This window comes from Acanthaster planci, linkage group LG01 (assembly GCF_054643075.1).
Source record: "Acanthaster planci isolate LZ-2023a linkage group LG01, COTS_SCS, whole genome shotgun sequence".
Lineage (NCBI taxonomy): Eukaryota > Metazoa > Echinodermata > Asteroidea > Valvatida > Acanthasteridae > Acanthaster > Acanthaster planci.
This window is the reverse complement of record NC_141777.1, coordinates 38,752,582-38,767,873: the sequence shown is the minus strand read 5'-3', so window position 1 is coordinate 38,767,873 and position 15,292 is coordinate 38,752,582. Positions and strand designations below refer to the sequence as shown.

The window sequence follows — 15,292 nt, the reverse complement described above, 5'->3', positions numbered from 1 at the left end:
GAATAGGCCCAATCCATCTTTTCCGAAACCAATGGCATAAATTCTATATTTGGAACTTTTGAAAAGAAACTGTATTTTAATTCAACGTAAACGTTTATTGCAATATCAGCTCCATTTAAAATTCTCAATATCATTTGCTAATCCCTAGTCCTTTATGGAATCGACTGATCTTTTATAAAATGCACACGTACTTGGGGTGTTATTTAAACTTGTTATAAGTCGATGGCGTGCTTTCTGACGGCCTTCCAGCTGACACGCGTCCAGTGCCATACAGCGGAGGGAGCATGGAGGTGCACGCCCCCTAGTGGGAGTCCGCGCCCCCCAAGTGGCCCCATTTGAAAGTTTGAAAGGAAAACAACCCATAAGTCACAGTTGATCGGCTCTACAGGTAAAAGTCGTGTGGTCACTGGAGTGCAGGGGGGGGGACGCACGTGCCCTCCGCCGATGCCCGTGCCCTCGGGTGCCCTTCCCCATTTGAAATCTGTGAATAATCTCAGTAATATGCACCTGCAGCCTGTTTTTTTGTGGTCTCCTAATAAAAAAAGTGTGTGTGCCCTAGGGTGCCTTCTCCACGGATATGCAGCCCTCGTTACGCCACAGTTTGCTCTGCTGGATGATGGATGGGCCTCTGAAATGTACACTATCCACCTTGAGCAGAAGCACCCCTTCAGTGGTTGAAAAGAGCCAATGTTGGTCGGTACTGTTTATTTTGTTTGCAGCGATGCGACTCTAACGCGCCGCGCAGTAGTCGTTCGTGAACCAGCGGAGTTCAGTTCCGACCAATGAAAGGACCAATGTTGCTACGAAAATTTGCTCCCTCTTTAGGCCCAGCTTGGGGGTCATAGAGCTGGTTGGAAGTGTTTCAGAAAACCTTCGGATGCTTCTACACCTTTCATCCCAGGACCAATATTTCCACATGAAGCCCCGTGACTGATGTTATACTTAAGCAGATCTCACTGACTGCCCCATCTAAATAATATGCCCAGAAACAAACATTGGGAACAATAATTGGATAAAAGTTAGTATCTCTGAACATTTTGTACCTTCAACCCACTCCCCACACTGTAAAAATCATTTGCAAACTGCTTGTCCAATGAAAGGAAATTACATTTATACGACGCTGATTTTCCTCCATGCTCCCTGTCGAACAGGCAAACATCTTCACCAATTTAAGTACGTAGGCTCTGGGGCGGCTACTTTATCATCCACCTCCAAGGGAGCAAAATGACTTGAGCCCATGATACGCACTAGCACGTAAATACGCAACTGCCAAAAGGACTTGTGGAAGTCAATTGGCAAACCGGTTCATTCCGGTTTTCAAGGCGCGGTATCGACACAAAGGTTGCCCGCCGGTCACAGCAAGCCGGCCTTCCGCGCGCGCCACGGACCATCCATAACAACGTGGGATGCACATGTACGTGTACAGTACACAAAACACCAACACAGTGAGACTTCGAGTCGTGAACTTACTGACTCAGCTTAACCCTGTCTGAAAAATAAGATTGACGGTAGCATATGTTAGTCATCTTGACTCTGCTCTCAGCAGGAAGATCCTATTTCTTGATTTTATAGGCAAGGATCCGAGTATATAAGGCCAGCACGATGGGAGACAGCAGAAAAGCTAACTACGAGTACGAAATGGCGCCGACAACCGACCCGGAGAAGGCCGACTTGGAGAAAGGCAATGTCCCGGAGAAACCCGGGCAAATGCAGGAGGAGGCGTCCAGCGAATGGACCGGCCTCGGCAAGGAAGAGTTGCTGAAAGTGGCCAACACACCAGCATGGAATTGGACCCGCAATATCCTCCTGATTCTTTTCTGGGTCGCTTGGTTGGCAATGCTGATCGCAGCCATCGTGATTGTAGTCAAAGTACCGCGCTGTCCGGATGTCGCATGGTGGGAAAAGAACGCCGTCTACCAAATCTTCCCGCGTTCATTCCGCGACTCAAATGGGGATGGTGTTGGAGATATCAAAGGTACGTTTTTGTAATAGTTGAAAAAGGTCTAAATTACTTCTGATCCCATCAAAATACATTTTGGGGGTTAGCTAAACTATTGAGCAGTTGAGTGTTGAATTTGATGACCTCTTCTACAACATGATCTAGTACTAGGCATTAGGCCTAGGTCAAAGCCTCGGTTTTAAATATTTATTCCTCCATTGTTTTATTTTCTTTCGGTTTTCATTTTGCCTTTTAACGATGAATTTGACACATATGATGCGGAAATAGTCTGTACACACATGTGCGTACTTTATTTTGTAAAGTCAGTGGCAGAAGGCTCCTGATCATGCCGATATTTTCGTGACAAAATTGTTGACTTCACTTACTTCGCACATGTACAGTACACGTACAGTATACAGTACATGTACTTCAATGTTCACGCATTGGACAAGTGATGAGGGGCTTTCTCGCCCGTGGTCTGCACTGGTGCCCGAGGCTTTCCTATGGGCCAGTTTGTTGAGCTGAGTACCCGTGACAAAAACACGCGGATCAGAATGATGCAACACCTTAGCTCCACCATCTGTCTCAGTGTAATGTCAATGCGCGTAATAACCAATGGCTCTCCAGTTATTTATTAATTGTGCAAATTTATTGATTGACGTCAGAAGAATAATTATATTGGTATACTTGTCAGAGAAAGCCGATGAATGACTGAAGTTAATTATTGTTTTCACTTCTTTCAGCTTTAAACTTTATCTTGAACTTGTATATCATAAATATTGTGTGCTCTATTCATCAAATTAATTATTATTCACCTTGTGTCATGCGTGTAAAGTGTAAACATTGTAATTTACAGGCTTCAACCTTAAAGTACTTCAGAGGGTCAAGGCCACTTGGCCTTGAATGCTCCCAAAAACCAAAGGGCATCAAGGCCAACTGAAAGGGCACCAAGGCCACGTTGAAACTTTTGCTTATGCTTGTTGGTGACTTCAACAGACTTTCCTTCAATTTAAACTTTCAACCTGCAATTTTCATTGTCTCTGTTCACATGCCGAGCAGTCTGCTTGAATTGTAAAAATAAAATACAATACAGTCTTAACTTTTAATTTAGTGTTATGTCTTATTACTTTTCATGATGCCATAAAGGCAACACTGCATTTCAAAAATCACTGTAATTACAAACAATGCAATTCAAGCAAGTCGGTCACTGAGTCACAAACATCTATCCAATAGAAGCCCACTGTCATGCCCAGCGCCCACGTTAATACCAGTAAAATAGCAAGGAAAAATAGATTGTGTCATTTTCCCGTCCACAATCCCCCAAAATAGTGACTCGGTCTCAATATGTGCAGTGTACAGAATGCAATCAGTGCAGAATGTGTAATTCTGCACCACGACTTGTTATCAGCCTATGTATAAAAGTAGTCTGGTGCCATGTTTTTAGAGTCACACAACTCAACTACGTTGGTATGGTTGCCATACCATGTTGTCCACAGGGCGATGCGAAACCAGTCCGTGAAAAAAAAATAGTGCTCGTGCGGCTGGCTGGACATTGACAGAAACGCTATCGCTAAACAGTAACTAGAAAGTAACTTGAAACGTTAAATACACGTTGGCCTAGTATTGATCATTGATGAGGGGCACATCGCCGTGGCCAAGTGGCCGAAAGGTATGCGCCATTTTTAAAGGGCATCACGGCAATTCACTGGGGCATCGCGGCAGTGGCCGCTGGTGCCCGCTGTAAAGATCGAAGCCTGAATTTAGCAGATGAACACTTATACTTTCCCAGTCACAGGTACAAACTACAGGTATATTGCAGTAACCCTCTGAAATCAAATTGGTGGCCACTCTTTTGAAGGCTGCCTTGGTAATCACCCTGGTGGAGAATTCATTTGGAATTTCTACCAAGTACTTTCAAATTATTCAGTTACCTCAACAACCTTGACAATAAAAAGCCTTTATGATGTACTCCTGTTATGCTTTTAATAGAAAAATGTAAATAAGGACAGAATTTGACAATTTGGGGTAGACCAGAGGCCAAAACAAATTTTTTCCGATTGTTTTCCCCACTTTTACATGTATAGTAAATTGGCAAATTTTAGTGAAATATGACACTGTTCTACACAGGAAAGTTGAGTTACCAATAAATAAATATTCTACTTCATACACAGATGCCACTAGTATTCCCTTGCAGATGTTTCTTGGCCATCAGAAAGTAATTTGTCCTGAAAAGCCATATTTATTAGGGAAAATATTAAAGCATTTACGAGAAAAGCACTCACAGTATTTCAGACCAGTCTCATAGCCTTTGTTTTTATCCCATAACAAAATGTTCAATCTTGCGATTTCAGCATTATTTGTGCAGTGTACTTGTACATGGATACAAATTGTCCTTTGTTATACATAACTGTGAATAGTTAAAAGGAAGAGAACAAAGCTAATGTTTACAGCCAACTTGGGCAGATGTCCATGTAAGAACTAGGTGCTATTTAATCATGTTTGTTCCTCATGTTTGAACTCTTGTATGCAAAGGACACTTCCCAGCTTCAGTTTTGTCAATGAAAGATAATTGCCAATTCACTTTTGGAGGCATGTACTTGCTGTGAATATAGGAACCATGTACACATGACCAGTCATTAATTCATACCAGCAATCTTGTCATACAGGAAGTCCTGTATTAAGTTAAATACCCTCAGAGCAAAATTTATGGGGGTATGCAGACATATACCATACATGGCTTTTCAAGGAACTAAACATTCCTTTCATGCACTGCCTATTTGGCATTTACCTCATCTGAATTTCTTACTGCATAGTAAAAGGTTAAACCTGCAGGCATGGTATTTGGTGTGCACGAAGGATTTTGCCCCCTGCTGTGTAGCTGGCATGCAGTGAAGAGAATCAAGCTTAATCCTTTGAGTGGCACTGATGAAAAGACCCCTGTTGGTTCAGGATTCATATTATTCCAGTGCCTGGAATAAATTGCTTGGAAAAAAAAAGAAGCAGGGTTATGGGGATTATTACTGGACTTGCCCCCAATGTAGTGTAAAGGAAATATGTTGGTATATATTGCACGCAACTTCTTATTTAATAAATTAATCTTTCTGTTTCATTTGATTTCTTGTGTGATTTCAGGGATTATCCAAAACTTGGACTACCTGGATAGCATTGGCATCAAAATTCTGTACTTAAACTCCATCTTTGAGCAGTCCAACGAGACCACAGACATTGGCTATGACATTGTCAACTTCACTAATGTGGACCCCTTGCTTGGTAACCTGACCCAATTTGACGAGTTGGTCGTTGCTTTGCTGGAAAAAGGTTGGTCATTTTGTTCATCCAGTCCATTTTCTCCCCCCTCCACTACATATGTAACATCCTACCCTAACCTTCAACACTGTTTAAGCTCAACATCAATACATCATGTTTCCTCAGGGATTTTTTTGCTTACAATAATAACAGTGTGCTGTTGAATTTCTAAAACTTCTGACCCATGCCTTTATTTTTGTTACAAAATTTATTATCAGACTTACTCTGCCTTCACATGTTATCCAGTTCAGATTTGTTCAAATTCCTGTAACAAACATATGCTTTCTTACCCCAAAAGCTTTGTAGTTCATGTACATACTGATATGTGCTTTCAATGAAATTTTCCCAGAAAATTCAGAACAGTTTTTGAAAAACAGGATGTTGGACATGGTCCATAAGTCTGGTATTACAAAAAGGATGTAGCCAATAATTGGATTCCCTTAGGATGACTGTTGCAATTTATCAGTATAGAAATGACAAATTGTGGGGTAGTGGTGAGCTTTTTGTCAGGGTACCCGTCAGTTAAGATGGTTACAGTGGAACACTGTAATAACAAGGTCCTTGGGACTTCAGCAGTATGTACCTTGCATTATTAGTAATAGAAAACAAAGAAAAACAAAGACTTGGAACTTCAAATTGCCCTTGTATTAATTAAAACCTTGTATTAGCAGTGCTGTGTGTTTGACTGTACATGTATATGGAACTGGGGTCTTTAAAGTAATGTGAACTCTTGTATTTTGCAATTTGTTAGCCTTACATTGAACTATTAGAGATAGCTTATCACATGGGTAGGTTACCAAACTGAACACAATGGCAGCTCTGTAATATAATCACACATTGTATCTGGTTCTGGTCGGATTGAACAGGAAGGCCTGCATTGTTCAGTTACCCATTGTATGCAGAGTTGTTGCATATCTGTGAAGTAAAACTTGTTCTGTTGATTATTCTAAGTATTATAAGGAGTATAGTAAGTGATAACTAATTTTAAGTAGCGTCTACTAAATGAGGTTGAAGTGAACCAGGGTAGGCTTTTAAAAACAGGTGTAAAGCAGGTATGAATACAATGGAAATGTTTAAAGGCGTCCTAGTACATGTATATAGTTAAATTTTTCACTCCAACTGTTTCACTTGGCGTAAATGCTGATTGCATTTGTTGCTCACTGTAAGTGCTGTAGCGGGAAGTTTCTACAAGGAAGTGTTTCAATTGATAGTTGGACATCAGATTTCATCCTGTTTAATTGCTGCACATACATACGTACATGAGATTAAATACAATTTCTCTCTGGACCATTTGAATGGCATTGGCAATGCAGGAGACAATGCATTAACGTTTTAACATTTTTAATGAACATGTTAAACTGTTGAGTTATTGTGGATGGGATAAAGAAAGTGGGATGGATAAAAACACTTGCCCTGCTGCCTAGAGTACGTGCATGAAGTAGGGCTTTTTAAAAACAAAACATGTGCAGGTGACTTTGCTCTTAATTTGTGGGGTACGTACATGTAGCTGTGGTGTTGATGTAAAAACCAGCAGTGACTAGTTAAAAAAAAGCCTGCCATGGCAGAGGTAGACAATGATATTCGAAGGAATACACCCTGTTAACCAGCTTTGCATGTCCAATTCCTGTGTCAAGATATTTACCACTCGCTCCTAAAAGCAAATCTAAATCTATAACGCCAATTGTATTTTTTTCTTTTATGAGTGGAACATTTTCATATACAAACCCAAAATTGAATTGATTTCTCATTTCCATTCTTCCCATGACAGAGATGAAGCTGATTCTGGAGTTTGTTCCCAACCACTCCAGTGACAAGCACCCCTGGTTTGTAGAGAGCAAGAAGGGACGGGACAACAAGTACAGTGACTACTATGTCTGGGCCAATGGGACAGGAGGCACTGGCCAAGACCCACCAAATAATTGGGTAAGAAGACACTCCTGACTTTAAGCCTGTCTGATAAGGGCTTAACATTTGGTAGTTTTTCTTGCAGAATGTAAAATTAACAAACTTATTCTATTCTGTGAGAATGGACATCAGCTTTGAAACAGTTGTGGTATTTGTATTGCTGTGAATTTCAGTCCAAGCCCTTAGGAATGAGCTTTTCCAGAATATTTTAACTGACATTGGAAAATAACCATTTGAAGGAAATACAGTAAACTCGGACTAAGTCGACATAGCGTAACCTGTCATATCATCCAAGTCAGCCGCTTGACAAAAGTCCTGATCGTCTGTAATGTATTTCCATTGAAAATTTCGTTTCTAAGTCGGCATTTATAAGTCCTCATTTCGTACATATCAGTGTGGTTTTTCTCTGTCCTTTTTCCACAAAGCCACAAAAATTCCTTTGTGTAAGTTGGCATTACAAAAAATTGTGCTTCGGTATAGAGGGATCCCAACACAACACTGTAAGCGTCGATCTGCGCTCTTCCGCATTTGAAAACGAGGCTGCATGTGTCAGTTTCAATTCTTATTACAATCAGACGATTGAAAGTAAGGAGTTAAGACACAAAATACATAAAGGTATGTTAAATTCAGCCTTTTCAGGCTGCAGATTTTTGTTGAAGAGTCTTTCAGAATGACACGTGAAATCAAAAGAAAAACAATGGCAATTTACCGCGAACTAACGTACCTGCGATGGCCGTGTATCTTATGCAGTGGGCATGGTTTAAACTGAAGTGGTATCACACTTACGAACCGCATACTGCATGTACTGTGTTGACTCCGCATCCATCCGTCCGTCCGTCCGTCCGTTTCCCTTGCCGCAGTTGCCAAAAAGTGTCAAGTGACAAGTTGCCTTATTGAACGTAAGATTCCCGGACGACCCTTGATAATGATTTGTCGGGTAGTCAGAATCATCGGATCTGGTATCCAGACCATATAGAACGAACTTAACCAAAGTGTGTGTGGATAAATGTATGTTTTCTGTACCGAAACTGTATCACGTACACGTACGTACTGCACTGTCTAGTCGTGATGTGATATGCAAGTGGCTTGCCTTCCTTTCTTCCTCCCTAGGGCACATGATCAATTATCGAATTTGCAGGATAATAAACGAGAACGAATTTGTGGGGATCGACCGTACATGTAGAGGTAGAAATAAACCAGGGTACATCAAAACCATTGAATTAGTGCAAGGAATCATAATGTATGTGGCAATACATCAGCATTCGCGTAAGTTGTCATAGTTTCTTGAGTCCTGACAGTGCAGACTTAGCCGGAGTTTATACAGCGAAGTTGCTTGTTGGTATCAGATAAGACTAGAAAACCCAAATTATGCCATCTTAACATGAATACAGGGTTTGCATTTCTTTTGAAATGTCTCAGAAGCGTAGTACAAAACCTCTTTCATGCCAAGCAGTGAAAGTAAAACCACTCAAGCTTATAGTTTTTATAAGTGGATAACATATCAAACCAGTTCAGGGAACCAAGAACAAAAGTTCCCACAGGGACAGTGGGGATTAGTTTCGATATTCCATCCTACTCCGTAAAGAGTCTACCCGATCCAAGTTTTTCCTGCTTGCCCTCTGCCTTCCTGTAAAACTAACATCTCCTTCTCCATAGGCCCTTGATTGACAAGTGCTGGACTGCAGCTGTTAGATTGGATTTCCAGAGAGCTTGGCTAATTGCCAACAGTAATCATGAACTGGTCACATTTCAATTGTGTAATATTAATGAATTTGTTTTCATGCAGCAAAATGCCTATGGGGAGTCAGCTTGGACATATGTGGCTGAGCGAGGCCAGTTCTATTACCATCGGTTCTTATCTTCCCAGCCGGATCTGAATTACTACAGTGAAGCAGTGAACAAGACAATGCTCGTAAGTCATCCTAAAGGCATTAAGACTACTTCCTCGGAAGTTACCACTACTTTCTGTGAAACCTTGTTTTTGTGTGATTGTGATTTTGGTCTGTGCAAGTCTTGACGTGTATGTACCAGTTTAAGAGAGAAGTGGAGGAGTTGAGCATCTTTCATGTACAGTGTCTGCAAATATATTGTGCTGTCTTAAATATTGTGTGCTGTTAATAATCGGAAGTTACTGAGGAGAAAATGTTTTTGTTCATTTTTTTGGACTTCACAGTTCAGTCTTGTTTTTGGAAACAAAATTACAAGAGCCTTCAAAATGACCACGAGAGCTTTTCAGAGAGTGCCCCATAAAAAGCAAATTTAATCAGATGAAAATTGTTTGTGGTTCCTTTTTCAACTTGTTATGGTTGAAACTGTTAAATTTCCAATCATCTTTGAAGGGCCTTATGCTTCATTCCAACTTGTCAGACTCTTGTTACTTGGATTACATTTACATTGTTACATCACAAGGACTGAAAATCTTGATTGCATTTGGCTCCCCCTTCAGGATGCTATGGATTTCTGGCTGAACCGCAAGATTGATGGCTTTGTGTTCACCAACGTGGAGTATGTGGTGGAGCCACAATTATATAAAAATGTTCTTGTTCCAGGGGACAGTACGAGACGTCGTAGACAAGCTGACCGTAAGTTTCAGCCATTTTGTAGACTTCAATTAGAGGCCACCTCTCATTTTTGGTATCTTTAGCATGGAGTTGTATTTTACTTGGAGCGTTGTTGCTTCTTTTCCTAGGTTTTTGTAAATTTGCAGCTCTTGTAAACTTTTTGCCTGTTAAAGTTTATTGTTGGCTCAAAGAAGTGTAAGCTTCAGAAGTTTTTTATTGAAAGTAACATCTGATACGTCAGCATTGCATACTCTGCTCTGTGATGTCAGTAAAAATTGCATTCTTGATAATTTCCTTGGTAATATTGGTATCAAGTACTTTTTGCAATTTCTGAATTTTTGGAAACAGCAACTGCAACGTCTGGAGTGGAGACGCCTGCTGCAGCGACACCCGCTGCGCCTGCTGCACCGACACCCGCTGCACCTGCTGCAGCAACACCCGCTGCACCTGCCGCTGTGACATCTACATCAGGAGCAGCAGCTGGTCCTATGATGACCACAGGGGCAGCAGGTGGGGAGCCTGTTGGACAGCCAGCCGACCAACCCACTCCAGCTCCGGAACCAGAGCCTGCTTCCCAGACACCTGGCGGTGACTCTAATCCAGTGAGTGTGCCCTCTAGATATCAGGGGTTAATTTGTTGCTTGGTTGTCATTTTCAGAAGTTTTCATTGACTAATCTGAAAACTGAATTGGCTCTGAAGACGGTTTGATAAAACTTCACTCATTGCTTCAATTGAAACATTTTCAGTTTACTTCTTACTTTTTACCTTGTTCCGCAGTATTATAGAATGAGCGAGGATGCCATTGCAAGTGAGATGTTGGTCAAAATCTTGAAGGGCTGGCGTTCCTTGCTGCACACTCAGAGCTACTTGGGCAAGTACAGGTGGGACCACTGCCCTTATTTCATAAGATTTTTACTCTGTTATCTTCTTTTGATTTAAAGTGCTGCCTTTATCAACACCGGGTAACCAGTTTGGAATTTGATAAGATGTGATGCGATAGGTTTTGGGTAGTTTTGTGAAAGCTCGTTTTTGTGTTTCCAGTGGAGGTGTATTAGTTTCTTAGCTCATTTGTTATTTTCTAAAAGTGTCCTTTTTTTCCCATGTCAGGCTGATGGTGACCCAGTCTCAGTATGATGTGGACCTGGTAATCATGCAGTATGGAAAGAATGACTCCTATCTGGCTGACTACCCCTTCAACTTGGGTCTTGTGGAGGTGTTGGATGGCCGACTAGACGGGGAGAAGATAATGAAGGCTGTTGACGACTTCATAGAAGCCAAGAAGATGGCTGGCATAGAGAGTCGTTGGAACACTTGGGCGGTGGGTACAAAGTACTGCTGAGGGATGTGTCTGAGAAGGGGGAACTGGTGAATCTGGTTTTGGTGTGGCATCAGACTGTCAATCACATTAACAGATTGGATTGAGTGCTTCATGAAATGTGACCACCACAGCTGTGTGCTCACAGTTGTGTGGTAATTTGGTGTAAGGGAGGGGACTCGAAGATAGAACAAAGATTAAAGGAATTGCTGAGGTTAAACTGTAGATGGATAAACTGTCTCTCGAATGCAGACATGTAAGCTAGGCTGAGCCCTCGTGAGTGAAGCAGGATATGACATTAAATGCAGGCCTTGTTTTCAACCCTTCGAGCTCTTGTTACTTGACCATAGGCATGCAACGATGCATGCAGAGAGATATTAAAAACTGGCATATAACCTTTTTCAAGGATAAGAAACCAAACACATTAATGAAAGTGGCAATGATTCATCTTGTTTTATTCCTCAGCTTGGCAGCCACGATATCAAGCGTATTGGAAGTCGGGTCGGTGAGACCTATGTCCAGGCCTTGAATATGCTGCTCTACACCTTGCCAGGTACCCCAATAACTTACTACGGTGAAGAGTTGGGAATGGAAGACATTGAAATTGCTTCCTTCGATGATGTGGTTGACCCAGTTGCTCGAAGGTTCGAGGTAAGCTTTTCAAAGCCACTTAATGCTTGTGTTTTTGGTGGCAATTTTTGGCCCTTCATTGGAAATGCTCAAACCCTTCTTCTCTTTGTGAAAGATGTAATTTTTTTGCTATTAACAGAGATGCCAACTCGTACACTTTATGCATAATGTTTACAATTTGTTTTTACGATTACTACAAGGTACAAAACCATACAGTTGTGTATAAAACTCTATTTAAGGTAGCCTGGAGCCGGCCTTGCAATGTGCACATCAGAAATGTGTCGCTGGCATTGCGCAGTTTGTGTGTACAAGCTGCGTAAGTAGTGGTAGAAACCAGTGATGTTTAACCATCCACATGCCCCAGTTAACGGTATGATGAACTTGAGGCGAATAGGCATGATTGCACTTCATTTGCAATGTGATTGTGTACGTCCATGCATTGTACATGTAGACGTGTACATATGTACAGTGCTGTACATGTACATTGCTATTGTGACACGCACATTTGCATTATCGTGTTGAACATGATGAATCATGAGTTGACAAGGATGGGAGATTATATATGGAGGAGTTTATTTGTTGGTTTTTGGTGAGCAACTGGACTTGCTTTGCACAATGGCAACAAGTGAGCAGGAATTCAAGGACAAATATACCAAAAAACCGGGCCATTCTTGTGGAGAAGCTTATGGCCTAGGGAACACATGTAACTAACATGATAAATTTTGCCCACGCTGGATCTTATGACACCTTGCGAGGAGCAAGCTAAAACAAAAAAATACATTAGTCACGCCAAGAAAAGAAGACTTGTGCGTTTGATTACATGCCTCTCAAAAATTGGGTTGGTAGGTTGGTACTTTCTGTTTTGTCAATATTTTGTGGTGATTGTATTTGTATGTTTTGGCCCTCTTTTCTGGCCTCATAAGTCATGACTTTTACTCTAAATTTCCACTCTTAGGGTTTGAATGTTTTTCTGTTGAAAGTTGTAAGGAATTTGGTATTGTGCGAAAGGTTACACTTTTGGATTTTGACAAGTTGGCATCTCTGTATTTAAGCAAGAGGTTGTAGGTTGAGTCTCACCCGAGTAAGCTTGTAAATTGTTTTACAACCCCAGGACAATACCGAGTATAAAGTGCTCGCAAATTTATGTGAAGGGCAAAAGATACAATGTAAGATGACTGTGCTCTTTCAAGGACACATTAGCTTCACAGCAAAATGACTTTAAATACTTATTTAAAAGCAATACACTCTTGACCAGTGTGATTGTGTTCTTGCTTAGAGAGTTCCTATAGATCGAGAATTCATGATGAGGATACTTTATATTAGTTCTTTTGGCACCATTTCACAGAGCAAATGGATGGAGTTGTCTCGAGATGCAGAGCGTGCTCCTCTACTATGGAATGACTCGGAGTTTGGCAATTTCACCTCTGGAAACTCTACCTGGTTGCCAGTACTCAATAGAAATATCAGTATTGCGGTAGGTGTGCCATCAAAACAAAGCTCGACATTATATCTCAGGTCCATTCATTGGACTGATCACTCTGAAAACCTTTCCAAAGCCAGTGAAAGTGTTCTTGATAAACTTTCACAATGTGTATGTTTATTTCAATTATATTTGCACAGGTGCAACAGAAGGATGAGGGGTCCACTCTGAATCAGTTTAGCACCCTGGTAGAGTACCACTCCAAGCCATCCATTGTAGCAGGAAACTTTACTAAGGTGGTGACCTCAACCAGTCTCATCTCGTACGTTCGCGCCTACCCAGAGTGGCCCTTCTACCTCGTGGCCATGAATGTTGGCACGGACAAGGTCATGGAGAATTTCCACACCGCCGACACCACCAATGTCCCCGAGACGGGAACCATTGTTGTCAGCAGCAGCGGCAAGGAAGGGGAAATCTCCATGGATGGGCTGAAGCTGGAGCCTGGAGAAGCTCTCTTGGTGGAGTTCCCTGCAGCTTGAACCTGAGTTTGCTGCAGTCTCCACAAGTAATCAGCGTTAATAATCTAATCTGCTGGTTACTAGGTGATGGTTTAGTTTAAAAGCATATTTTCTTTAACTGCATGTATAGCTTTAAGAGTTAGTACTTGGGTCATGCTCTTGTCGGTGTCAGTATTTTCAGCACAAAAAACTAAGAGATTTGTTGAAAAGTCTAATATTTTTGATGCGGCTAACTCCTTGAAGAGCCAAGTTTGTAAAACCTCTTCTTGGTTGGTAGAGTGGGGTGTTCCTCAAGATCTTTGCCGTTCTATGGTAAGCATAAAGAGACATTCATTTTGAGTTCATCTGCTAATTAAAGTTCTGTTTCATTCCGACAAAGGATTTTTGTTTAGGTATTTGGGTTTTTACTCTCTCATGTTGACCGCATTGAGGGAGGCAGTAGGGAAAAGAAATACTTCTGGCCCACCTGTCTTTGAAAAAATAACTTTTTTGAGAAATGCATTTCATGAAAATATTGTCAACCACAAAACATTTTTAAAAACCTCTGGAAGATTCGACACGGTATAAAGGTAAGTTCTGACAATGTCACACACAAAAGATGCAGCGTTCTCCTCTTTAGCTACATGTAATTAAGGGGATGAGTTTTATAGCTGCAACATTACATTGAAACAGTTCGGATATGCCAGCGGCAATTTGAAGTATACATGCACATGCATATATAAATCATGTGCCGTGTGCAAAGATCTTGGAAGTCTCAGGCGATTCAAAATACTGTTCCAGAAAAATTTTGCAGGTGATTTCGCCACCGTTCAGTATTTTTTGTTTGTTCCATTATTTGGTCATAACAGTTGTTTGGTCTTAAGCTGGTGGTTAATGTGAAGTTATGGGATCGTAAGCAACAGTTCGCAGTCACTTATAAAATGAAAATAACTGGACCGACTTCATCTCTCTGCCTGCTACTCTTTATTATGTAACCCAATTAATGGTAATGCTTGCACCTTAATACAAAATGTTGGGATAACTTGTACTTCGATAATAGAATGAGTACCTTTTCTTAACTCTACTCATAGGAGTTGTTTCATTGTAATTCGTCAATTCATGTTATTGCTATAAGCCAAAAGGGTGCATTGTGGAGGAATGACATCATTGAAGGACAATAGGTTGCTTGTCTTTCGGAAGACTAAATTGTTGAAACAACCTCACCAACAGGTGAGAAAAAATTGAAAGGGTGCTACAGGTACCTCGAGCTTACCTTCATTGACACAGTCGTCACCTCCGTGAATTCCAGAAACAACGCTCTTTCAATAGATTTACACTTTGCTGTGATTAATAAAGTGTGTACCCTGGACATCAGTTTGCATAGTGTGTCAGTTTCTCAATTGGTTGCTACTAAACGAACCAACTCTGAAACAACATACATGTAGTTTGTGGTACTTGTCTTCATCGGTGGCGTTAGCCGGTTTTTTTTTTGGGGGGGGGCAAAATAGATATTGTCTTGCTCTGCTCTGTGATTCCGGAAGCGAAGCCAAGGGAAAATGGAGTGCTCCATGGATCATCAAGTGACCTGAGTTTTACTTGCCAGGAGATTAAAAAACAGTCAATCGTGGTTTTTGTAATATCTTTCGCACAAATTTACCTTGATTTAGGTAACTGACAAATTTGATCGAACTTCATAGAAATACACGTATGTTCATTTG

At 41.1% G+C, this 15,292-nt stretch overlaps 1 protein-coding gene across 1 annotated transcript; it reads left to right on the top strand.

Annotated features, from left to right (window-relative positions):
- The first annotated feature begins 1,349 nt into the window (after positions 1 to 1,349).
- Positions 1,350 to 14,943, top strand: LOC110980563 (amino acid transporter heavy chain SLC3A1-like). Its single transcript, XM_022237372.2, has 11 exons — positions 1,350 to 1,975; positions 5,072 to 5,257; positions 7,014 to 7,168; positions 8,937 to 9,062; positions 9,597 to 9,732; positions 10,060 to 10,313; positions 10,490 to 10,593; positions 10,820 to 11,030; positions 11,493 to 11,678; positions 13,003 to 13,131; positions 13,278 to 14,943. Exons 1-11 carry the CDS (start codon positions 1,603 to 1,605, stop codon positions 13,614 to 13,616), a joined length of 2,199 nt encoding a protein of 732 aa, XP_022093064.2. The 5' UTR covers positions 1,350 to 1,602; the 3' UTR covers positions 13,617 to 14,943.
- Positions 14,944 to 15,292: the final 349 nt, after the last annotated feature.